Genomic DNA, 26,935 nt, shown 5'->3' with positions numbered 1-26,935 from the left:
AAAAATGGCTACTTTTCCCTCCCAATGATGGAGAGGGGAGAGCATTTTTCTTAGCTCTTCACTGTGAGAACCTGGCAGAGTTCCGCAAGGTAAAAATCACAAAGGCGTATGGGCTTCTCTGTGGCTGGTTCTTCAGTAGTTGTTATCTCCCAAGCTAGTTCGCACTGAGATTCCAGCAATTAATTACCCTTCAAATACTCCTACCTGAAGCCGGCTCCAGTGGTGGGTTCTTAGTGGTTTCCGTCGGCAGTAAGCTGACTCTATGGATCTGCTTGCCTTCAGTTTCCAGCTCAAGTGTGACCTCAATTCTCTGATGAATCTAACAGGAATTCATGACGTCCAAGTGTTTCACATGTCAGAGGCTAAACTACTTTTTAAGATAAATCTTTCTGCATATCTTTGATTACTTATATTATGAACTTACTGCATTAATATGGGTAAATATCTTTAAGGTTTCTAATATACACAAACTTCCCTGCAAAAAAGCTGTAATAAAATAACCTAGGCTGGGTGAGGTGGCTCATGCCTGCAATCTCAGCACGTTGGGAGGCCAAGGGGGGCAGATCACCTGAGGTGAGGAGGTTGAGACCAGCTTGGCCAACATGGTGAAACTCCGTCTCTACTAAAAATACAAGGCCAGGTGCGGTGGCTCACGCCTGTGATCCCAGCACTTTGGGAGGCCGGGGAGGGCGGATCACGAGGTCAGGGGATTGAGACCATCCTGGCAAACACGGTAAAACCCCGTCTCTACTAAAAAATACAAAAAATTAGCTGGGCGTGGTGGCACATGCCTGTAATCCCAGCTACTTGGGAGGCTGAGGCAGGAGAATTGCTTGAACCCGAGAGGTGGAGGTTGCAGTGAGCCAAGATCACGCCACTGCACTCCAGCCTGGGTGACAGAGCGAGACTCCGTCTCAAAAAACAAACAAACAAACAAAAACAAAAATTAGCCAGGCACCTGTAATCCCAGCTATTCAGGAGGCTGAGGCAGGAGAATTGCTTGAACCCGGGAGGCAGAGGTTGCAGTGAGGCGAGATAGTGCCATTTCACTCCAGCATGGGAGAGAGAGCAAGACTCTGTCTCAAACAAATAAAACCCTAAACATATTTTTACCACCTTATTTTTCTGCTCACAAACCTTCAATGCCATTCATCCCTGCCAAATACCATTCATCTGGTGGTTGGAAAGGGTCACTGAAGTTTTCTGGATAATCCGGACCTTATCTGTTTTTCAATTTCATCCCTCACTACTGCTTAAAGTAATCCTTTCATTCCAGTGATTACTGAATTTATTGTCCCTAGAATACACCATGACAACTCATTTTGTTTTTGTTCGTCATCCCTCAATGTTTATAATGCTGTGCCAAGTTCTCTCGGCCTTTTTGAATTCAATCTATACTATGACTGCTCACCTTGCTCTCACCCATTTCAGCTGCTGCATGTTTATAGCGAGTGTTCCAGTACATTTAGGAAGGTGTCAGAACGCCAACAAGTTTTCATAGACTCCTTCTTCAACATGGGCACAGAGGATGGGGCCAAATCCACTCTATGCAAAGTGAGGACTAATTTAGATAATAAAACTAAGAATTTCTGAATTCTGAAACAAATGCAAGTTGGCTGCTTATTAAATAAAATTACGTAATTATAGTTTTTCAACTTGTTTCTCATTTTTTTCAGGATTTTCTACCTGTGACATCATGACTGCTCTCTTAACTTCTCAAATCTAGTTTCAGTTTTTTTTTGCCCAATTTAAAACATGGATGAAGTAATTACTAATGACATATTTAGTGACAATTAAAACAAACTATTTTTCCTGTCTCTTTAGAGAAACCTATATACAAAACAACTATTTCAAGATAAATATAAAAGTATAAGTAGTGTCACAAGAAATGAAAAGTGTAAATAAGCAAATGCATGGTACAAAGATGATAATTAAAATGAAGAAAAGCTGTTATCAATCCTGAAAAACAGGTTTTTCAGCCCTGAAGTTTAATTTTTTTAATTAAAAAAAGACCCAACTCACGTTCCATTTGCTCAAACATCACTGAGAAGAGGAAGTCTCGTGGTGTCATATAATATTCTCCTTCATGTTCGAGTGAAGAAAACTGCATGAAGCGCTGCTTACGAAGAGACAGTTTCCCTATCATTCCATGTTCAACATTTTTCTAAAAGAAAAACAAATTGCAATTAAAGATTTTTTTTCAGTGTTATTCCCAAACAGTCACTTCTAGGACAATCTTTAAAAATTAACTTTCACACTTGGATCTGACAATCCCCAAACTTTCAAAACCATTCATTTAACAAATATTAACTGAGTGCCCACTTTGCACTGAAGATACAACAGTGAATTAGACTAACTTGAGGGAAGTGACATTCCAAAAAGGGAGAATGGCAATTAAAGAATAAATGTATAAAATAATACAAAATGGTAAGAAGTACTACAAAGAAATATAAAGCAGGATAAGAAAGGGATAAGGCGGTAATACCTTAAGATAGTCAGAGAAGGTCTTTCTAGAGAGGTAACATTTAGAGAGACTAAACAAGGTGGAGTTAGTGTGTCCTGGGGGCATCCCTGGAAGAAAAGCATTCTAAGCAAGCACAGAGTCCATGAGGTGGGAACAAGTTTGGTCGAGGAACAGCAGAAAGGCCAACGTTACCAGAGTGACTGAGGAAAGAAAGTGGCAGAAGAAAGTCAGGAAGGCAACAGAATATGCAAAGTTGTGCTTTCAAAAAGATAAAATATATCATATTAGATAAATAGCTTTGCTTTCAGAAATGTGAGAGAACCATGGGTAGAAAGAGCCAGAAGAAGAAGGATGGGTAAAATATTGTGGAATATATAGGAATGTAGTGGAAGAGTCTGCACTTCAGGCAGTAGGACTTAGACCCTGACTAAATGCTAATGAAGACAGTACTGAAATCTTTATAAAGAACTTTTCGTTGAGCACTTTCTATATATTAGGCACTGTACTAATTAAGTACTCACATAGATTATTTAGTTAATCTTCACAATAACTTTGAACAGTAGATACAGCAGTAGATAGAGAAACTGAAAAGTAAATGGCAGAGGCAGGCTAAAAAGCTAGGTCTGACTCAAAGGGTTTTAATCTCTTAACCACACTATCCTCCTACACCTGACTGGGCATTGTGAACTAGGGAGACTGGAGGAAGATGACACAGCAGTTAACAGGCACCTATGTCAATGCATGAACCTTGATACAAGAACATATTATCTGTGAAATCCAATAGCAGGCTTTCATCCTGGATTGCTTTCCTGATGCACTGCTCTAACCTGGACCGCAGTATCCTTCCTGGACATATCACCTACTTTTCACACTTAATATTGATTCTATAATTCTCCCTGACACACAGGCAATGTTCAGTGACTGCCGATCTGAATTGAAATGGGAAAAACATGAATTCCAGTTGCTTAAATCTCTCCAAATTCAAAGCTGTTCAAAGCCCTTCTTTTTGGCTGATTTCAGTTCTCTGACCAGTATTAATTTTCTCTCTTAATTAGACAATAGGCTTCCTTGAGCAGCTAGTTTTACACCTCTTTTGTGTTGTCAGTGCCTACCAGAATATTGTGCATGTAGAGAATATCAATAATATTGTAATGATCTGTACCCTTACCACCCCTTTGCCTTTCCTTTTCTTTTCCTTTAAGTGACTACTACAAAAATAACTCAAGGGGAATGTTTTAATTACATAAGTCCACACTTACCATCCCAGTAATCAGAAAACTAAATTTTATTGATGCTTTCTGAACATTTTATACGTGAGGCAAATATACATACATACACACATACACACATAGTAAACCTCTCACACTCTGCCTATAGAGTACAAAACTATCATCTGGAGATCATCACCATGGCAGACTGTAATCCTACCATTTCCCTTATGAAATATGCAGAGGAAGCCCCCAAGTCACCATCTCCTACTATTAGAGTCTTTCCCTTCATCCTAAGCCCCACCTTTTCTGAAGAAAACACTGAATTGAGCATTTACTAATTTGAGGAGACTCCAGGAAGAGGCAGAACGCATAAGAATCAAGGGGGCAACTCTGTAGTATTATAATATACTGTAGTATTATATATTAATATATAATACTCTGTATTATAGTATCTAACGTTCATTAAGTATGTAGTAGATGCAGAGCAGGGTGCTAATATCTTTACATACCTGTTCTTACTCAATCTCCACAATGCCCTTAATAGTAGACACCATTTTTGTCATCTTCATTTTACCAAAAAAAAAAAAAAAAAAAAACCCGAAACACTTAAGGTTTGTGAAAGTTAACCAGCTTGCCTAGATTGTAAGTGATAGCATAGGCAGTATGACATCAACCCCACTGTCTCAACCACGATCCTATACTAGCTCCTGTTAGAATACTATAAATTAGGAAAATAGAAGCAGCAGTGTGGGTAATGGTAGCTGAGAAAGTTTTTCTGAAAAGAATAGGATTTAAGATAAACTTCAGAGAAAAATAACAAAGAACAGAACTAGAATTAGTCATCCTTTAGTCCCTGGGCTAACTGTTGTCCATTTCCTAAATGGTAGGTGTTACTTCTCTAGTTCAATCAAATTTAAAGTAAGTAGGATGCACTGAATGTGTTTCTTCGCTACAACAAAATTTATGTAAGGAAAAAAAAAAAAAAGTATTGTTCTGAAATTACCAGAGCCTTTCTAATTCCAAGTTGATGAACCAACATAATTTTTTTTAGGTCATCTTTATTACATAGTAGTAGAATTTTAAAAGTACATTTTAAAGGATCACTAATATAATCAATGTGCATTCTATATTTATGCTTATTTCATAGAATTTGGAAGATTAATTTGCCAATGCCATTTTTAACCTTCTATTCATGTGTCAGGCTTAGCTTGCTTTACTTCATTTTTATAATAATTCTGATCAAATCTCAGACTTACTGGATAGATTTAATGGTCAAGAATGTAATAACCACAATATTGTTCCCAAGAAGAAAAAAGGTACCTTATTATATCATTTCCATGAATGCACTGTAATAAAAAACAAGTTGTCTATTTTTTGTCTATTTTTTCAACTAAACTCTTGAAGCATAAATTTCATCTTTGTTTCACTGTACTGTGGAAACCATTTGGCCTGGTGCCTTATACATATTGGGACTATAACTGACATACGACATAGAATTTTAAGAGTTACAAGGGACTTAGAGATCATCTAGTCCAACACTTTTGTGCAAAGGACCAGAAGTCAGGTCTTTTGAGTTCCATACCATGTTTGGTTAACTAGTTTGCTTATTAACTACTTCAGATAAATGTTGGGAACAAGTGGCTAATGTCCAAATGCTGCTAATTTATAGCCTAAGGTAATGCATGCCAAATTATCCCTTATTAATAACCCTGAACAACTAAAAACATAGTTTACAACAAGCCTTTGGCAGAAAATGTAAACTATTTCCTAACTCTGTGTTCTCCTTTCTTTCTTCACCTCTTCCTTCCTTCTATCTGTGTGGTTTTCCTGATAACAGATGTGCGTGCTCTCTCTTTTCCCAGTTTTGTTTCTCTTCCCTCTTACGTTTCAGGTTGCTTTTGTTTGTTTTTGTTGCTGCTATTTTCATATTCCCTGAACTAACCATGTTGCTTTGGGTACTCATTTAATCTCTGTTGTCTCTTTTTCACTGTGGCATATTTGTGGTAGGTTAGGCTTGGTAAACTGAGCTAAGGCAAAGAAAATGGCTTGTAGACTCAAGTAAGTACAGTTAGCACATCAGTTTAGATGGGGAGGATCAGGAGGTATAATAAACGTCAAGATATCAAAGTTATTTGAGACCAGCCTGAGCAATGTAGTGAGACTCTGTCTCTATAAAAAGAATAGAAATTAAAATTTTTTTAAAAATCAGAATTAGGCTGGGCGTGGTGGCTCACGCCTGTAATACCAGCACTTTGGGAGGCTGAGATGGGCAGATCACAAGGTCAGGAGATCGAGATCATCCTGGCTAACACAGTGAAACCCCGTCTCTACTAAAAATACAAAAAAATTAGCCAGGCGTGGTGGCGGTAGGCTGTAGTCCCAGCTACTCGGGAGGCTGAGGCAGGAGAATGGCGTGAACCCGGGAGGTGGAGCTTGCAGTGAGCCGAGATTGAGGTCGCGCCACTGCACTCCAGCCTGGGTGACAGCGCCAGACTCCCTCCAAAAAAAAAAGAAAGAAAGAAAGAAAAAATTATATCTAATAACAGTACAAATACAAATACCTAGCTTAATATTGTTTACGTATTAGGCAATGAAAAAGTTCATTAATTCATTCTCAAACATTTAAGAAACTGTTTTGTGTCACTGTTCTGGGAATATATAGACAGATACTATGAAGTCTCCCCCTTAAGGAGTTTACAAAGGGAAGTGTTGGATAGCAAATAAACAGTTAAAAGTACTAGCTCTGAAATCAAACTGCTTGGGATTCAAATTCTAGTTATGTCACTAGGTATGTGACCTTGGACAAATTATCTCTCTGCACCTCACCTGACTCATTTGAAAAATGAGTAAAGGGGACTCAAACTGCCTAGATTTAAATTCTAGTTCTGTCACTTGGGCAACATTACCCCTCAGTTGATCTGTGAAATGCAAAAAACAACAGTATCTATCTCAAAGTTTTTTTTTTTTTTTTAATGAGCCTTCAATGAAATAATACACATAAAACTCAGCATAGTGCCCAGCACATATTAAATGTTCTAGAAGGTTAGCCATTAGTATTATGATAGATAATTTTAACAAACGCTCTAAGAGAACTATACATAAATTCCATGAGAAGGCAGAGAGCCAATAAACTGCCTTATAGACTTAAGGTGAAACTACATCTCTACTAAAAATACAAAAGTTATCTGGGTGTGGTGGCATGTGCCGGTAACCCTAGTTATTCAGGAGGTTGAGGCAGGAGAATCACTTAAACCTGGGAGGCGGAGCTTGCAGTAAGCCGAGATCATGCCATTGCACTCCAGCCTGGGCAACAGAGCAAGACTCCGTCTCAAAAAAAAAAAAAGAAAAAAAAAAAAAAAAAAAAAGAAAGGCATTACAGAGTAGGAGATATTTAAACTGGATCTTAAAGGATGAGCAGGAGTTTGCCAAGACTGGGAACAATAGTAGAGCAAGCTATGCTAAAGTTGGCTCTGACATTTGGGGAGCCAGATTCATGATGCAGAGGATCTATGGGGTATGTGACAAAAAATGGACAGAGGAAAGTAACAGCAGCCATACAATACTGCAAAGATCATCATGAATTTTGACATTGTCTTTTGTTAATCTATAAAATAGCCACCATATATGTAAGACACTGGAGCCTATATGGAAATTTGGAATTGGATATTTGATACCATGATTCAGCACTCTTAATCTACCTATCAATCTAATAAACTTGGTTAGTTTGAAAACCCTGCCGTATTAAAAACATTAAATTATAAGTGCTAGATTAAAGTACGCTAATGGCAGAAGGCAGACCTAAGAGCCTGACAGTAAGGCAGGAGACAAAAATAATACAAAACAGTGACAAGTGAAATGAGTGACTGCAGCATAAGCTTTAATCATTGAGGTTTATTAAGCCAGCTGTAGGCCGTGTCTGGGAAAAACATAAGCTACAAACACATCTGTGGCTGTTTTTCTGGAGGTTTTCAGGAGTTTTAGTATTTATACATTTAAACATTTCCTTAAAATGGGGGAAGGCATGTAGGAAGAGGGGCAGGTAAGGGTAAGGCGAATGGTTCCATTCCTGTGAGACTTCGGTTAGCGCCCAGTCAATCTACATTTTACAGAAGGTAAGGTGAGTGGAGACAAAGGCAGTAGTAGTTTTCTCTTTGTTCTTCCCCTGGGGAGATACATTTGTAATCGACATTATCAGTGTGGAATTTAACAGACTTTAGTTTTAGGAGCTAGACTTCGACTGTACACCTAAAGTTATAATTGGCATGCCCCTGTTTATGGGAGGCTAGCAAAGAATTTCCTTATGAATAGTCTGTGGGGTAGCCCTTCCCACATGCCTAAGGCTTTTTTCCTTTCCAGCAGGACCTTGCTTAAGTATTCTGTTGCATGATTCAGCCTCCAGGCTTAAGTTTGGGGGTCCTGGGATTTCAAATTTTTCTTTATAGTAGACGTAGCTGCAATTTCCTGGACCAATCAATGTTATTACATGCAATCAACAGCCCCAGGTCTATACATGGTGATGATCTTCTGTCCATGAGTAATTTATTATTAGGGAATATTAGAATGTAGAAAAATATGAAATACATTCTAGCTGTTTTTAATGTAAATAATAAAAAACAAAAGTTTTCCTGTTTACACAGGTAATTTTAGTTACCTGGAAGATTCACATATACTACATGCCTCATACTCCACCTGATGCCATATAAATTCAACATTACTGTCTGATTTTACTATATATTCAAAGTACTTCATAGAATGTATGTTATATAAAAATACCAGGGCTGTATCTACATAAACTGAAAATAGAGCTGTAATTGGAAACGTACTGTCTTTCAGAAAAACAAAGGTAGACAGTCTGGGGTTGTCAAACACTGTTAACTGTCAAATAAAATTAGACCACATGATGCAAATGCTTTCACCTTTCTGTTAACATATACTTTTTAAAGAACTTACCACTAGTTTAGTCGTAGTCATAATGAGGTATCACTTTCAGGAAACGCATCTATATGAATAACAATTCAGTATGCTGACATACAAGTTTAGGGATTTCAGGGTGTCAAAAGAAACTGGACTGCTATCTCCTAGGACTAAGTCAATTCCTTACAAAGATAAAAAGTATTGTGTCCGGAATTTATTCCTTCTGGTGGGTTCTTTGTCACGCCGCGGGCCTCGAGTTGAGTGTTAACAGCTCTTAAAGGTGGCGCCGGAGGAGCTATTCGCTCTTCATGGTGGGTTCGGAGTCTCACTGACTTCAGGAATGAAGCCCCCGACCCTCGACCCTTGTGGTGAGTGTTAACAGCTCTTAAAGTTGGTGGGGACCCAAAAAGTGAACAGCAGCAAGACTTATGAAGAGCTAAAGAACAAAGCTTCCACGGCCTTGAATGCGATCCCATGGGGCTGCTGCTGCTGGCTCCCGCGGCCCGCTTTCATTCCTTTATTTGGGCCCACCCATGTCCTGCTCATCGGTCCATTTCACAGAGTGCCGATTGGTGCATTTACAATCCCTCTAGCTAGACACAGAGCACTGACCCGTGCATTTAAAATCCTCCAGTTAAACAGAAAAGTTCTCCAAGTCCCCACACGACCCAGAAGCCCAGCTGGCTTCACCTCTCAGTATCGTAAGGCAAACCATAATTTTAAGCAATTTATTTAGGATGTAAATTGCTTGGCCGGGCGCGGTGGCTCACTGGAATCCCAGCACTTTGGGAGGCCGAGGCGGGCGGATCACGAGGTCAGGAGATCGAGACCATCCTGGCTAACACAGTGAAACCCTGTCTCTACTAAAAATACAAAAAACTAGCCGGGTGCTGTGGCGGCGCCTGTAGTCCCGGCTACTCGGGAGGCTGAGGCAGGAGAATCACTTGAACCTGGGAGGCGGAGCTTGCAGTGAGCAGAGATGGCGCCACTGCACCCCAGCCTGGGTGACAGAGCGAGACTCCGTCTCAAAAAATAAATAAATAAAATGAAACATATAATGGAAAATACACTTTATTGAAACCAAGACTTGTATTTACTACTCTATTTGCTGTCACCTTATTTATTTTTTTTTGAGACGGAGTCTCGCTCTGCCGCCCAGGCTGGAGTGAGCGGCGCCATCTTGGCTCACTGCAAGCTCCGCCTCCCGGGTTCACGCCATTCTCCGGCCTCAGCCTCCCGAGGAGCTGGGACCACAGGCGCCGCCACCTCGCCCGGCTAGTTTTTTGTATTTTTAGTAGAGACGGGGTTTCACCGTGTTAGCCAGGATGGTCTCGATCTCCTGACCTCGTGATCCGCCCGCCTCGGCCTCCCAAAGTGCTGGGATTACAGGCCTGAGCCACCGCGCCCGGCCTGCCGCCACCTTATGTTTAAGCATACTAAGTATTAAGAATTCTAGAGGACCTCAGGGGAAACTGATCTGTTTTAGTTTCTCAGAAAATGTAAATAAGGTTAGAACCATAATGCCTTGATTGCTGGATTCAACAGTTTAAAAACTGCTGTCCAAGGAGTTAATAATTAAAAAAAAAAAAAAAAAAGTAGAGGATTAGACATAATTAAGATTATTCTGAAAAGGCACACATTGCCTTCATATATTATGTGGAGAAATAAAAGCAGTGGAATAAAAAGTATTAATCTTAACCTTTATCTGAAAGAGATTTCCTAAGTTGCTTCTACAAACCTATTCGGTTGGCAGTGTATACAGTTACATATAAATAACTGATGGACTGGCAGGAGAAGCAGCTGCCTGAGGAACTAGCTGGTCAGGAAGAGAGGAAGGGTATGGAATGCAGTGGTGGAGATCAAAGAGCTGCTGAGGGCCTGTTGGTGGCTGCCATCCTATCCCTACCCCAGATGCAACTTAGAGTCTTCTGAGGTGGAAAGTGGTGGGAGTGGAGGGACGGATTCCTTCTATTGCCATGATTTGCTTCTCAAACCTGCATCTACTACTAAATATATGGAAAAAGAGGAGCAGAAGAAATGCTGGGATTTGGGGCTATACTGAACACATGAGAACCATCCACATGGTTCTAGTTAGATATAAAATGCTCCATGGATTTCAAGGATTACTTGTAATACAGTAAAAAATGTGACAAAGGAATTAAGAGCAATGAGTGATGTGAACTGGATAAAAGAGATCTTTGAAAGCTGATGACTTCTGTTAAAACATTTCACTAGTTTATTGCCTTTAAAGCAACAGGTGCTTCACCACTCTGTCTCTACTTTTTATCCATGAAGTGACATATTGGAAAAAGTTAGTTCTCTGTTCTTTGTTTAACATTCTTTGGTCTCCACATTTCTCAGGAAGAAAGTGAGAAAAGAAAGGGCCTTCCCTATAGCTTTGAATATATATACACAGCATTAGCCAAAATATAGTGAGACCTATTCATTTGGGGCCCTTATTTTGGAATTTGTAATAATCTGGATAAAATATAAAATTGTTCTGTTGTCTTTGAACTTTCTGTGGTGTAACTGGATGACTATCCCACCTTCTTAAAGAAACGTTTACAATCAGCAATTTTCATTTCATTAGACACAACTTTTCCATTTTGTTCTGAATTAGAGAGATTTTATTGTATATGAAACAAAATACTGCCAGACTAAATTAAAAATATTCACTGCATAAGCTGTGCCTCACAATACATTCTACAAAATGACAGCCAATGAGACAACTGTCATTCCTGGGAAACCTGGAAGCTCTGGGAACTACTCTCTCTGGCTTCTGAAATATCGTCTGATCTATGATGGTCTAGTCTAGACTTTGTCCCAGAGACTGAAGAAAGCTAGCATGGCTTGTTTTAGATGAGGATGGTAAGATGAAATGGCATATGCTTACACACACAGACACACAGAATTTTTTTTTAACCCCATAGATTTCTATCTGGAGAACAGTGGCCACTGTCAGGGGATGCTGATGAATAAAGAAACAAGCATCTTCCCTTCCAGTGCTTTCTCTTTCCTGATTAAGTAACTGAACAGAGTACTCATTTTTGCTTCTTCCATAATTACCTTCCAAGAGGTACATCATAACTACATATATTTCTGTTTCTGTTCGAAACAAAAAGTTTAAACTAAAAAAGTTTAAACTAGGTTTCGAATTAAAAAAAAAAAAAAGACTAGGCCAGGTAGGATGGCTCACGTCTGTAATCCCAGCATGTTGGGAGGCCAAGAGGAGGATCCCTTGAGCCCAGGAGTTCGAGACCAGCCTGGGCAACATGGCAAAACATCGTATCTACAAAAAAACACACAGATTAGCTGGTCATGCTGGCTCACACGTGTGGTCCCAGCTACTTCGGAGGCTGAGGTGGAGGTGGGCGGATCGCTTGAGCCTCGGAGGTCAAGGCTCCAGTGAGCTGAGATCGCACCACTGCACTCCAGCCTTAGTGAAAAAATGAGACTCTGTCTCAAAAAAAAAAAAAAAGGCCTTAATTTAAAATCTCAATACTCCCACCAAGGTATCATCAGTCTCATTTATGGCAACTACAACTAAATTTTTCTTAAGAATTGAATGAGCTACTTTAGTTTATTTTCCTCCACAGGAGAAGGTAAAATACTACTTGTGAACTCTCTACGACTACTCAACCTTATCACCTTATTTAATAAAACTGTCTCCCATGACCAAACATCTTACAGAAACAAAATGGTGGGTGAAGAGGCACTCACTCCCTAGTGGGGAAGGCATAACAGGTGATGTTACAGCAGAAGTATGAAAGGAACAACACGCATTTAGCAAATGTGTATGTTCCACAAGGATAAATTTAAGTATTTTTCACACTTTATTTCTTAACCATGATATTTTGATTTCTTACTTTTCACAATGAGATATGCACCAGACTAACATTTTTTAATGTTATATAAATAAATCTGAATAGAAAACTAGCAACAGGTCTGGTATCTTGGTTTATCTTGACTGTGAGCTCTCTTTTCTGGGCAGCTGAGAAGTAGATGCAGAGCAGTAACAAGGAACTTCTGTGATATGAGCTCTAATTTCAGGAATCTTATGTACCCATGCAAAAAGGTTTCCTGGAAACTGAGACCTTCAAGTAAGTGGTGCTGTCGGGGGGCTGAGTCATAAACAGAGGCTACCACTAGGGATAACAACATTTAGGATATTATATCCTATAATATATGACACAGTATGAAGCAAAGAGGAGATGGATTAAAGGATCCCTCTCTTCTTCCTTCTAGCCCTTCTTGGGGAACAGCTGCAGTCTGTAGCTGTATTTTACAGTTTGTGACTGCAGTAGAAAAGTGATTCATTCATATAGTATTTTGCCCTGCTCCCACATTTTCTGTGACCCACTCAGACTTCCATATCCCAGCCCTCAGCAAATGGCTGTCACCTCCATGTGCTTCCCCAGCTTATAGGAAACTGACAGTGAGGATTCTTAAAGCTCATGGCTGAACACTGACTGAGAGCAGTTTGCCTATCATCAAATCTCTCATGCCCCACCTCAACCCTATACAAAATTTGCTTAAATACTGAAATTATTTTTTATAAAGCCCTGCAATGTATGTTGATTGCATACAAATATATTTTTTTTTGAGACGGAGTTTTGCTCTACAAACAGAACAATTTTATCCAAAACAAAAATTGAACAAAAAATTTTAAAACTTTCAGGTAAATGGAATAACGAAGGTTTGAATTTAGCAGATTTGCAAATTTCTTACTTAAAAAATTATATTTCTTTTAAAAAAATTCCATTGATAGTATTTTTTTCTGAATTGGTCTTTGTACAATTCAGAAAACAAAACGTGTGTAAAACAAATATTGTACTAGCTCTCTTCAATGTCAATCTCAGTTTTGATCACTGTTAACAAGATTGTCCTAAAACAGATTTGACTTGCTGGGGTGTCCTTAGAGCTTCAGTATTCACTTGACTGACTTATATTAACTTCAGTAAACCTTTCCAAAAGACAGATTTAATAACCACTTACTTGCCTCTGACTAATTAAAACACCTTACGAAGCTAAGCATGTAATATAGCCCCCTTTTTAATTTGGCTAACTTACTTGTTAACAGTTAATTTTGGGCTGGGCTTGGTGGCTCATGTCTATAATCCCAGGACTTTGAGAGGCTGAGGGGAAAGGATCAGATCAGGCCAGGAGTTGTAGACCAGCCTGGGCAACATAGCAAGACCCTGTTTCTACAAAAATTTAACAAATAAAAAAATCACCCAGATGAGGCCGGGCGTGGTGGATCACAAAGTCAGGCACTCAAGACCAGTGGCCAACATGGTAAAACCCTGTCTCTACAAAAATACAAAAAAATTAGCTGGGTGTGGTGGTGTGCACCTGTAATCCCAGCTATTCGGGAGGCTGAGGTGGCAGAATCGCTTGAACCCAGGAGACAGAGGTTGCAGTGAGCCAGGATCATGCCATTGCATTCCAGCCTGGATGACACAGCGAGACTCTGTCTCAAAAAAAAAACTACCCAGATGTGGTGGCACACACCTATAGTCCTAGCTACTGAGGAGGCTGAGGTAGGAGGATCACTTGAGCTCACAAGTTCAAGGTAACCAGGAGCTATAATTGTGCCACTGCACTCCAGCCTGGGTGATAGATTTTGTCTCTAAAAAAATAAAATAAAATAAATTAATTAAAAGAAAAAAACTCCAGTAGTTATCTCCTCTAGGAGTCCTTCCAGAAGTACCTATTTTGGGTTAGGTGTCCTCCCTTGTGGGCATATAGAACCCTGAGTAAGTTTTTTATCAAAGCTCTAGTAACCCTGCACTGAAATTGCCTGTTTACTACATTGAAGTCCTCAAGAATAGAAAGTATCTTTTTTTTATTCTGTATCTCCAGTGCCTAGTGCATGGCTAACATGGTAACATTCATGGGTTTTTATGAATGGGAATCAATTCCAAATTCAAAATGTGTCCTTAAAAAATAATCTTAGAGCTGAGCTTCCAGGCGCGGTGGCCCACGCCTGTAATCCCAGCACTTTGGGAGGCCGAGGCGGGTGGATCACGAGGTCAGGAGTTCGAGACCAGCCTGGCCAACACAGTGAAACCCTGTCTCTACTAAAAATACAAAAAATTAGCAGGGCATGGTGGTGACACCTGTAATCCCAGCTACTTGGGAGGTTGAGGCAGGAGAATGGCTTAAACCTGGGAGGCGGAGGTTGCAGTGAGCCGAGATCGCGCCATTGCACTACAGCCTGAGCAAGAGAGTGAGACTCCATCTCAAAAAAAAAAAAAAAAAAAGTAATAATTTTAGAGCTGGGCTTGGTGGCCCACGCCTGTAATCCCAGCACTCTGGGAGGCTGAGACAGGAAGACTACTTGAGCCCAGGAGTTTGAGACTAGTCTAGGGAACACAAGGAGACCCCATCTCTACAAAAAATTTAAAAAATTAACTCAGGGATGGTAGCACATGCCCGTGGTCCCAGCTACTCAGGAGGCTGAAGTGGGAGGATCACTTGAGCCTGGGAGGTCAAGACTGCAGTGAGCCAGTGAGCCATGACTGTGCCACTGGACTCCAGTCTAGGTGACAGACTGAGATCCCATCTCAAAAAAAAAAAAATGTTTAGTCTGTGAACCAATATGCAAAAGTGGGTATGCTGATGTATTTTAAAGCCTTATTAATAATTTATTAAAATATCTTTAGATAGCCAGGTATATACTCTGCTATGTGCAACCTCACTAAAGATACACACAAATAGGGGCCCTTCTGTTTCCCTTTAACTGTAAATTACTGTATATTGCTAATTACTTTAGATTTTAAAAATGCCTTTGTAACAAGAGGAAAGAGGTAAAGCCACTGACAGGTGGTGGCAGTGTTAATTGTACCAAAGGATACTGCCTTAATTTTTGCTTAGCATAGAAATCATGGAATCTTAGAAACAGAATGCTCTGAAACTGGATTACACCAGCTGCTTCACATTCTCCTTCTGTGAATCTGAACGAATGACTTGATGGATTTCAGGCCTTATACCATGGTGGATTAAGGTTTTAGTGGAGTTTTTCAGCTTCATCTTGGAGTACATTGACAGACTGTAATGAAATATTTCTAAGATAAAATTCTGCTAATAAAATGTACTTACAGGAAATGAGCAGAGAATGAGCCAGATATTATATCAAAACAGGTAGTTTACTAGCAAAGGTACAAAGACACATGCAATTCACATTTCTGTTCATGTTTATAAATTAAATCACCAGTAAATAAACATATAAATTGCACAATACAAAAATAAAGTAATACAGATATGATTATATAATATTCTGGAAAATTAATGTATTATTTAAGCAAAGTTCTGCTTTTTTTGTTTTTTGAGATGGAGTTTCATTCTTGCTGCCCAGACTGGAGTGCAATGGTCCAATCTTGGCTCACTGAAACCTTCGCCTCGCAGGTTCAAGAGATTCTCCTGCCTCAGCCTCCTGAGTAGCTGGGATTACAGGCTCCCGCCACCATTCCCAGCTAATTTTTTGTATTTTTAATAGAGAACAGGTTTCACTATATTGGCCAGGCTGGTCTTGAACTCCTGACCTCAGGCGATCCACCTGCCTCAGCCTCCCAAAGTGCTGGGATTACAGGCATGAGCCACCGCGCCCGGCTCAAAGCTCTGCTTTATATCAGTTATGAACAAATATAGAGCAAATCATTGAAGATCTAGAACAAATTTGCCAAAGTCTCCCTTTCCGCTTTCACCTTATTCTTTTTGAAATATTTCATAAGATATCCATGGTCTCAAAAAACAGATACATTAAATATACGATCCAATAAAATACATCATTATTAACTGAAAAAAAAAATCCATGCTCTCAGTAATATCTGAGGATACTTTAACAGTGAAGATTCTAAAAAATGTCATTGCAGAATCTGCAGTATAATGACTGAAAAACCAAACAAGTTTTGTGGGGTTTTTTGGTTATTTTTCTGTTTTGCTTTACAGTAGCACCAAGCATAACTAAAGTAAAACTACTACTAAATACGTAGAAAATCATTTCTCACTTTACTATTTCAATTGCCACCACTACTAGAATCAGGGTCACTTTTCCCTTCAACCGCCTCTACCCATTTTTCTTTTACAACAGTTGGTGTCAAATGGAGAAATGTGAGTGCTACATCTTAACCTCAAGCACAGGAAGCAGTATAAAATTATGCCAGCGAATCATATACTAAGTAAAATTGTTAGCATTTGCCCAGGCAGCAGTGAGGTCTATAGCAAATATAAGGTTCTCTAGTGCAGGTTAAAGAAAAATCTTTACCTTGATCCCCAAGAATTTTGGAATCTTATATGAGAAACAAAACCAGTGAAAACTTGCAGTTTATAAGCTGTTACATACATACCTTTAAGGGAAGGCATGGACAGAACTAGCATTTGGGTAATCTTTCCCTTTTAAAACTTGTTGGCGAATCTACTCCTGTGTCTTTATAACCAAGAATAATCCTAGTTAGATCTTGGGAAGAGAGTGGAGCAGATATTTGTAGACTAGAACAGACAGGGCCTGATATTCTACAATGATCCAGGCAACCTAAATCTCCAACCTTGAATTGCTTGGGAAGTACGAAAGAGTAACTCTTAAATATCTGAAAACTCGAATGAATTTTGTCACTCTGTTTAGTCTAAAATTAGTTTCTAAATATGTATGGGCTATTGTTTAGTCTCTTAACTTTTAACTTTATAAAACTTCATGTAAGTAACAAATATTATTACCAGTATTCCTGAAATTATGGGTAAACTCCTCAGGCTATGAGAACTTGAATACCCCAACTTACTTACAGGCTGGAGGACCAATAAACTTGAAGAAGCTCCCTTGAACAATGAAGGCTAGTGGCAACAAAGGTGTCTGATCCATTTATAAAGGTGTAAACAGGATAAGCTAGTAAAACAGGGCTAACTGGGTTAGAATAGAGAATGTACAGAGTCAGAACAAAAGAGATGTACTGGTGAAGAGCAAGAGGCAAACATCATCAATTCCCTGATCTGAAGGTAACAGCATGTAAAAGTTAGAGCAATACAATGACATAATCAAAGCAGTGAAGTGGAAAAAAATTTTAGATCTAGCCTTTGAAACATTTTATAATGTGAAGGATAAATATTAAGAACCAGGAAGGGACAAGGACGTAACCTGAAAATTTAGAGCAGAAGTTCTGCAACCTCCACCTCCTGGGTTCAAGCAATTCTTGTGCCTCAGCCTCTTGAGTAGCTGGGATTACAGGAATGCACCACTACGCCAGGCTAACTTTCGTATTTTTAATAGAGACAGGGTTTCACCGGGTTGACCAGGTTGGTCTCAAACTCCAGGCCTCAAGTGATCCACCCACCTCGGCCTCCCAAAATGCTGGGATTACAGATGTGAGCCACTGCTCTGCCTATAGCAGAGGTTCTTAACCTCACATGACATAATCACACTTCTGGGGTTCATAACTCCCTGAAATCTGTGTGAAACATGCATGTGCATTTTTTTTGGGAAAGAGCGTATGTAACTTACCACATAATCAGATTCACACCCTATTCAAAGTTCAGGAAAAATGACAAAGATGAATGATAAACAGTAAAATACAATGATTAGTAAAATAAAATTTCCCTATTTTAAGTATGCATGTTAGAATAATGTATATAGTTAATGAAGTTTAAACAGCTGAGATGAATATTTGACTCAATCCCTTTTTGATATCTAGCAGTAAAGGTCTCTTTTAAATTTTAAATGAAAAGAGCTTCCCCAACATGACTAAGTATGAAATGTAAAATCTATTAATTCCAGGTCATCTAAAAATGTCACCAGCTAAAGCAGATTAATTAAAATAAAGAATACACACAACTGCTATCTGGCACAAATAAAGCAAGGAACTACAAGAAATCATTGCTACACAAAATTTTGGAATAAAAGCTTGGTCTTTAACAAAACCTTACATGCATATCTGCATAATTCTGAATTTTGTTTTCACTATACCTTTTCCCGGATGTGGCAACAAAGCCACTGCGGGGTGTCTTCTCCTGCTCTATATAAGAAAGCAGCCATCACATTAAGTATGACAAATACTTACAGCTTTTAGTAGAGAAACAACTAAAGAGAAATATGGGTGACAAGAGACTGGAGAGCAAGGAGACAGGGCAAGGGCTAGTCTCCAAAAGGGCCTGGACAGCTCAGTTTCCCTCTAACGACACGATGTGGAACTACAATAATCATTTCTCAGCTTCAGCACCAATAGCTTTATTTCCAATAAAAAATCTATCTACTCATGATACAACAGCCAAAACTTTAATAGTAACTAGTCTTCTCAAGTCATCATAGGAAAAGGATGGTTTTTACAAGTGTCCTTTGACTTTTTCCCTAATTTTTCTATAATATACACGTATTTCAATAAGAAAAAAAGCCAACGTAAGTAATTTTTAAAAAAGAATTGAGAAACAAGCAACAGTTCTAGCCTCCTTCCTGATATATATCAAAGAATTTCAGTAATCATAATATTATTGTTAGATATGAGTTCTAAATTTCTCTTCAAAGAATCAATATGTACGTTCAATTATTTGCTTTCTACTTTTAAACTTTTTTTTTTTAATTTTTATATGTTTTTAAACTTCAATTGAAATCAACCATTTTCGATTTCCAGAGAGTTGCAAAGATGGTACACGAAGTTCCCATATGCCCTTCAGCCAGCTTCATTCGATGTTAACATCTTACATTACATGATGTTAACATCATGGTACATTTATCCAAAACTAACAGATTAACATTGGTACAATACTATTAACTGAATGGCCGAATTTAATCGGATTCCCCAAGTTTCCACTGGGGTCCCTTTTTGTGTTACAGGATCTAATCCAGGATACCGCCTTATACGTAGCATCTTGTCTCCTTAGCCAGTGACATTTATTTTAATGAGGAGGCCGGGGTTCGGCTCTTGTCCTCTGCTGGGTTTCCGGTGCTCCTTTTTTTCTTTTGTTTGAGACGGAGTCTCGCTCTGTCTCCCAGGCTGGAGTGAGTGGCGTGATCTTGGTTCACTGCAAGCTCCGCCTCCCGGGTTTGCGCCATTCTCCTGCCTCAGCCTCCCGAGTAGCTGGGACCACAGGCGCCCGCTAACACGCCCGGCTAGTTTTTTCCAATTTTTAGTACAGACGGGGTTTCACCGTGTTAGCCAGGATAGTCTCGATCTCCTGACCTCGTGATCCGCCCGCCTCGGCCTCCCAAAGTGCTGGGATTACACGCGTGAGCCACCGCGCCCGGCCTTAACTTCTTTCTAAAGAAACCTTTTTCGATTACCTGCTCCACCCTGACTCATTCCGATTACCTGCTCATTCTCCACCTTGACTCATTCCAATTTCCTGCTCTGCCATAAGCATATTTCCCACCAAAGCACTCACCCCAACTCTCTTCAAATTAGCCAATGGGAATTAGTTTAGCCTGTGCGGTCTAACCCTAGCCAATAGGGGAACACCACAGCAGCAGGGGCCACATGCGTCAGGGATAAGAACCCCTTCCCCTCCCTTGTCCAGGTGTGCGCTCACCATTGCTCTATCTGTAAGGGCGCGCTCTTCTATATAAGTACATTGCCTCGCTGAGAAGTAAAAAGAAAAGTTTATTTTCGAGTGCTATTTCTTTTGTGGCACCGAAACTTCATTTATAACAATTTCTTCAGTGTTTCAGGAAGCAATCTTTTCACGACTATAATTTAAGATGGATTTAAGCACTGCCTTATGGGTCAAGTCTACTAATGAAATACAAAGTACTAGTTTAAAAACAAAAAGGCTGGACTAGCTCATTCATGCCTGTCCTAGCTACTTGAGAGACTGAGGAGGGAGGCCTGCATGGGTCTAGGAGTTTGCCTTGAGCTATGATCGCACCACTATGCTCTGGCCTGGGTGACAGAGCGAGACCTTGTCTCTATAAGTAGAAAACAAAACAAAAAAGTTGCAGTATTAAATAAATAAACATGCTTCAATCACTGATAAAAAGTGATCAGTCAGTATTAGGTTTAACAATTAGAAGTGTGTCTCTGTAACACACACTACTACATACGCTACTGATTGTCTTCTTGGTATTGCAATGGTTTCCTGGTTAAACCCCAATGTTTCCTCATTATCATTATTTTCTGGCTTGCCATTAAAGTATCTTACACTTCATATGTCTGAGATTAGGAACTACTAGGACAGATAAGTCTTCCATATATACTTCAACATATGTAGGCAGCTGGATCAGTTATCATCTGATAATTAAATGAGCCTTTGGGAAGTGCTCAGCTGTTTTCCTGTTTTCTCTTTGCAGTAGGGCAGTCACAGTTCCATTCACCAGGCTCCCGCTAAAGCAACAGTCAAAGCAGTACCACCACCACCACTGAAAGAGCAGTTCTCTGACCTGGAATTCAATCCTGGAGCATTCCAAGCATTCCAGAACTTCCCAGGACTGGGTCTGAATGGAGGCAGAGCCATATTGAAAATGTGCTGATTTGAGCTGGTTTCTTAATTGGGCAATTATGACCAAGTTAAAATGAAAAAGGTTTTGTCCATAAAACACTCAACAGTGTCATTTAATCTCCTGACATTCAAGAAATGCAGAAATCAACCCATTTATAGCTTCTTACTGTATATAATTGTCTAACTGTATATACTAGTGAATGAGAAAAATGATGCAATTCCAAACAGTAGATATGCTGCATTATCCGTATTTTCCTTTGAAATATCTGGAACAATTTGTGGAAACACATTGTGCTTTCATATTTAAGGTTCATCTTGCCTAATTTTAAAATGGTTTGCATTGGCCGGGAGCGGTGGCTCACGCCTGTAATCCCAGCAGTTTGGGAGGCCGAGGTGGACGGATCATGAGGTCAGGAGACCGAGACCACCCTGGCTAACACGGTGAAACTCCATCTCTAGTAAAAATACAAAAAATTAGCCGGGCGTGGTGGCGGGCACCTGTAGTCCCAGCTATTTGGGAGGCTGAGGCAGGAGAATGGCTTGGGAGGCGGAGCTGGCAGTGAGCAGGGTACATACAGCTAAGTGATGAGGGACTGAGGACAAAGATGCCTGCGATCTTAAGGTATCAAGTTTCTAGTACATAACACACAAAACAAATGATATCCATGTGGATAAATTTAAGATTTTATAACATCTTATTTCCTTAGAAATATCTATGGAACTATCTACGGAACCACATATCTATGTAGGTTTCACAGATATCTATGAGGATTTTAAGGCCAGGCTATACTTAAAAAATGTGACTCATTAAATATTATTTTTATATTGAAATTACTTATACTCTGAAAACATTTAACAATGTTATTTATGAAGAATTATTGAGAGAATATATTTACTACTAATTTACTCTACCAAATATTTACTGCTTTTTAAACTATAAATAAAACATTTAGATTCATATACTGCTACTATTAGTGGCTTTTGGTATGTTTATGCACTGTTGTAATTCATAAAACTCCAAAATTCACAGTAACAGAAGCAGAATTTGTATATATTAGCTAATAAAACACACATGGTTTATAGAACAAGAACAAACAGTAATATTTACTTGGATTCCACTAAACAATATAAAGGCAAAAGAAAAGGTTAAATATACTTTGTTTTGATATTACAATTTGTTGTTCTTTCCCCCAGAAAAGTCACTCCACAGATTTACAGCAGGATCGTTAACTACTGTCCTATTATACAAGGAAGGAAAGTAAGACAACCGCTCATTCATGCAGGACAAACAGCTATGCCAAAAGCACAAATTACATCTAATTACAGGGTATAACTTTGTCATCTCTCTTTTCATAATGTAGCCATTTACACACTTTGATTTTTGACTTCCATTTGGGTTTATTAACATCAAAGCTTTGTCATCACTTACCTGTTTCTATAGACATTTTTTACCTGAGGCAATAAAGTATAAAAACTTCTTTGCATTCTTCCTTTACTGTTGCAAGAAAGCTTTAGTCTTCACTGGGATTACAATGTTTCACGGTTATTAAACTTCTGTATGTTGCTATAAAGTTTACTGCTCTTGGCATATCAATTTTACATGTACTGTTATTAAACCAATGCACTGCACACAAATATACTAACGGTATACTCCAATAAGTTCCAGTTTTACCTATTGTTAATGTCCTATTAGCATATTTTTTTTTCTTTTTCACAAAAATAATCACCACAAATCTATGGTCAGACAGCTTGAAATAAAAGAAAGCCAATTTAATTTTATGATTATGGCTCTTAGAGCAAATTAAAATAGATTAATCTTATTAACTACATTGAGTGTTTAAAATATTCACTGACATGGAATAGAAAAAGAGATTCTACATCTAATGAAACTGCAAATTCACTTCCTAAGTTATAATATAGTTTTGCTTATTTAAACATAATGGTCCACATTTCTTGCTTTTATTTAAAATTTGTAACCATCTTTTAGTCAGATTGTACTCACAAAATAAAAAATGAGTTCAAAATATGAATTTACATAATATCAAAAGCAAACCACCTGGTATTCTCATTTTAGAATTTTAACAATTTTTAAATTTAATGCCCAATATATTACTTGTATTAAAGTCAAATAGCAAGGTTTATGAAAAAACATTTTTTAGATAATACTTTACAGCAACATTAAGAAACCCGAATTAGCGGACTCACTAGAAGAAAGCCATTAGAAGTCTGTGGCAACTGGTCCTATATTCATCAAAATTGTTGCATCCCCGCTCTCACGGTTCAGTTTCACAGCTCTGTAAACTATTCCCTCTCCCCCTAACCATCTGGGTTACCCGCTCCAGTAGTACATTACAGATCCCTCTGATGATTACAGATCCCTGAATCTACTTCTTTATTTTTCAGAGCAGTTCAACATCAGTTTTTTTTTTAAGCCTTTTTTTTCCAGCAGGAAAATGTGGAATTAGTCTATAATCAGCTTCTAGGATTTACCATACCCTCTGTTTTCATTCCTGTTGGAACGGAAAAAATATCCTTGCTGCTATGAAAATCCAACTTTTCTACTTGTGTCTTTTGTTTGTTTGTTTGTTTTAAAGATAGGGTCTTGCTCCGCCATCCAGGCTGGATTGTAGTGGTGTGATCATGGTTCGTTGTAGCCTCAGCCTCCCAGGCTCAAGAGATCCCTCCACCTCAGCCTCCCAAAGAGCTGGGACTACAGACACGCACCACCAATTCTGGCCCTTTTTTTTTTCTATTTTTTTTTGTAGAGACGAGGTCTTGCTGTATTGCCCAGGCTGGCCTCAAATTCCTGGTCAAGTAATCCTCCCGCCTCGGCCTCCAAAGCACTGGGATTATAGGCAGGAGCCAACACACCTGGCGTGTTACAGCATATATTTTAGTCTTCTTTATGGCTTATGTTTATTACTCTCATTTTTCTCTCCATTTAAAAATTCTAACTTGCAGCAGCATTTTCTTAAGTCACTTTAAATCTTTCCAGTACCAAGGTCAGCATATATACACAAACATTTAAATATAGCATATAAAAATGATGCATTAAAGTTGGTGAGAAAAGATGCTTAATTTTATTTTCCTAGAAGCTGCTCTCCCAGGCATCTTCTTCCCTTTCCCATTATGAACATTATTTGTCTGACATTTCAGAGGGTATAATCTACTATATCCTAGGAAAATTAACTGTCATTTTGTACATCAAAGCTAAAAGCTCTCCTCTCTCAGATGGGTTAATCAAGACTTGGCTGTACCCTCTCTTCCTTCCTCCCCTTTGCCAGGGATGAGGGGAGGAGAGAACCGAGTATTCAAGGCACCGGCTTTCAGCAGACTGGTTACATATGGGGCGACTGAGTATCAAAATAAATGGAAACTCTTTGAGTAAAATGGGAATCCATGAGTCCGTATACATAAATAAATGAATAAATGAGTAAACACTGGAGAGGACAAAGCCTTATGAAGCCACAAAATTATCTCCCCTCAAAATACTTATTAATGAGTATAAAGAACTTATTAAATTTTTAATGAAGAAACCTGGCAGATGTCTTCTTACCAAATGATAAAAGTAATCGTAATTATCACCAGTAGAAATCTAATTTGTGTACCTCCTAATACGACGCGTTGAAAAGAGCACAGCACGGCTTTAGTGGCATTTGTGAAAAAAGTGCAAGAATCATGAGGAAACATCAACTAAACCTAAATTAAGGAACATTCTGGAGAGTAGCCACTACTCAGTGATAGGTGAAAATGCTTTAAACTGCAAATGCAAGTAGTTATAGGAACAATATGAATGGACTGTAGATCGGAGGAAAAGCATGCTGACTTTGAACTGAATTTAGCCATTTTAAGCACAGCTTTAGCTGGACACTCTTACCATTCATTCATTCACTCACTTATTCACTTAACAGTTATTTATTAGTACCTATCATGAATTAAAGACTACACTAAGTATTAGTAAAATGATGAATAAAAGCTAAATAGTTAGGTATAAGTACTTTAGAATGGTAGTTATAAGATACTAAACACTAAATGTGCACTTAAAGTAGATGAAATTTCAGTGAACACTGAATCTTGATTTTTCTTTTTTGATAGATTCAAAGAAGTCAGACTTTGAACTGCACAGGTGGAGGCATTCTGCTTTCTCTGAACATAAAAGACATCCAACTTAAATTTTATTAAGTAAATAATATCAAATTCAGCATTTCAATACAGACCCCAGTGTCAAACAGGAGTCTTGCCCCACGATGTAGAGCTTTTATGCCGTAGTTGGTCCAACGTTCTGTGGACCACTAAAGAGCAAGGACGGACTGCCCCAACCGGTTTTTGTAATTTCCTAAAACCACACATTCATTTTACTAGAGGATCACAGGAGTTAAAGACTTAAAACAAACTTTGGCAATTAAAATAGGATACCAAGATGCCAATGCCTGGTTGGAATGGCTCAAATATTCCATCCACAACGTTAAACAAAAGCAACTGTTATGCTTGTGCACATGGCAGGTCAGAGGCCCAAACTGTCCCCTTTCCACTAAGGTGGTCCTCCAGTTGACCAGGTGTGGGCTGAATGGTAGTTCTTTTCCAGGATTCTATAGCCGGGAGTAATAAGTCATGCCAAGCTCTCTCTCTGCTATATTCCAAAGTCCGGCATCTTGTGGGTCAGCCCCCAAGGGCCCTCCAGCTTCCATCTCCCAACACTAAGTTCACTTCATGTCTCTCATGACAGGGAGGAAACTTAGCGTTCTTTGGAGACCTGAAGGGATGCAGTGAGCTTAAGAATTTTCAAGAGCTTATCAATCAGTCAGCCCTTGTTCATCCCTGAGCGGATGTGTGGTGGTATTGTGGTGGACCTTTACTGGGCACTCTGCTGAATAACTGGAGTGGCACTTGTGCTTTAGTCCAACTGGCTATCCCTTTCACCCTGGCATTTCGTCAACCACAGGAAGGAAAAATAAGACATCGTAAAGTGAGAGAAGCCCTTTATGGGTCTTTAGACTCTTAGATCTATTTAGACACAATTAGAATCCCACAGGGAATTCCAGATCAATTTAAAGCCCAAAATCAAATTGCAGGATTTATGTCACTATTTGATAGGTAACAATAAAAATGTAGATTAGATAACCCGCATCTACTACAACCAACAGCAATTTATTAACTACACTAAAAATGCTATTAAAGGAATAGCTGAACAATTAAGGGCTACTAGCCAGATGGCTTCGGAAAATCAGATAGCCTCAGACATGATATTAGCAAAAAGAGGAGGAGTTTGCATCATGATTAAAACTCAATGTTACACCTTCGTCCCAAACAACACTGCCCCTAATGGAACTATAACAAAGGCATTGCAAGGTCTGACTGCTCTGTCCAATGAGTTAGCCAGCAACTCGGGGTAAATGACCGCTTTACAGGATGGCTAGAAAAGTCTTTTCGTAAATGGAAAGGAATAATAGCCTCAATTCTTACTTCCCCCACAGCCATTAATGGGTGTACTTATTCTTGTCAGGTGCTGTGTCACCATGTGACAAGCTTCTTCAGCTGCAGCAGGCTTTATACTCTTGTGATAGGCACAGCCTCTTGAAAAAGGCTGAATCTCCGCTTTGGGGTGGAGGAGGATACCTCTCCTAAGTCTTTAGTTCCTTCACGGTCCACTCTTCTTCAGCCTAGAGGCAGGAGCTACTTTTTGACACCTGCTACTTCTGTACCTCTGTGAGTATTACTCCCTCAGTAGTCAATTACCTTCTACTACTTTTTTACATTAAATTTCCTTCTTCAGATTACTGGTTTGATTTCTGTCTCCTTATTGGACTCTGACAGAGATCAATCCTACCTGTAATTTTACAATCTAGGAATATTCAAAATCCTTCCAGGACTGTTGCTAAGAACTGGGGCAGTGGAGGTACTTACATTCTCCATGTCTCCTCTTTTATCA

At 39.0% G+C, this 26,935-nt stretch overlaps 1 protein-coding gene and 1 long non-coding RNA gene across 5 annotated transcripts in view; one reads left to right on the top strand and one right to left on the bottom strand.

The window, feature by feature from the left end:
* The window catches only part of LOC105490270 (mitochondrial calcium uptake 2), a 107,758-nt gene that overhangs the window by 73,124 nt on the left and 7,699 nt on the right, over positions 1–26,935 (bottom strand). For 3 of the 4 annotated variants that reach the window (XM_071081561.1, XM_071081560.1, XM_071081563.1), the window contains exon 2: positions 2,023–2,164. In XM_071081561.1, coding sequence (XP_070937662.1) covers positions 2,023–2,164 — 142 coding nt within the window. Of the gene's footprint in view, positions 1–2,022; positions 2,165–4,184; positions 4,223–26,935 lie in introns of those variants that run through there. The other variant, XM_071081562.1, reaches the window with a different exon arrangement.
* LOC139359160 (uncharacterized) lies at positions 8,836–22,338 on the top strand. The gene is made up of 3 exons (XR_011614990.1): positions 8,836–8,957; positions 12,581–12,689; positions 22,201–22,338. It is a non-coding gene; the product is annotated as an uncharacterized lncRNA (long non-coding RNA).

This window comes from Macaca nemestrina, chromosome 16 (genome assembly GCF_043159975.1).
Source record: "Macaca nemestrina isolate mMacNem1 chromosome 16, mMacNem.hap1, whole genome shotgun sequence".
Taxonomy (NCBI): domain Eukaryota; kingdom Metazoa; phylum Chordata; class Mammalia; order Primates; family Cercopithecidae; genus Macaca; species Macaca nemestrina.
This window is presented reverse-complemented; position numbering and strand designations above follow the sequence as displayed.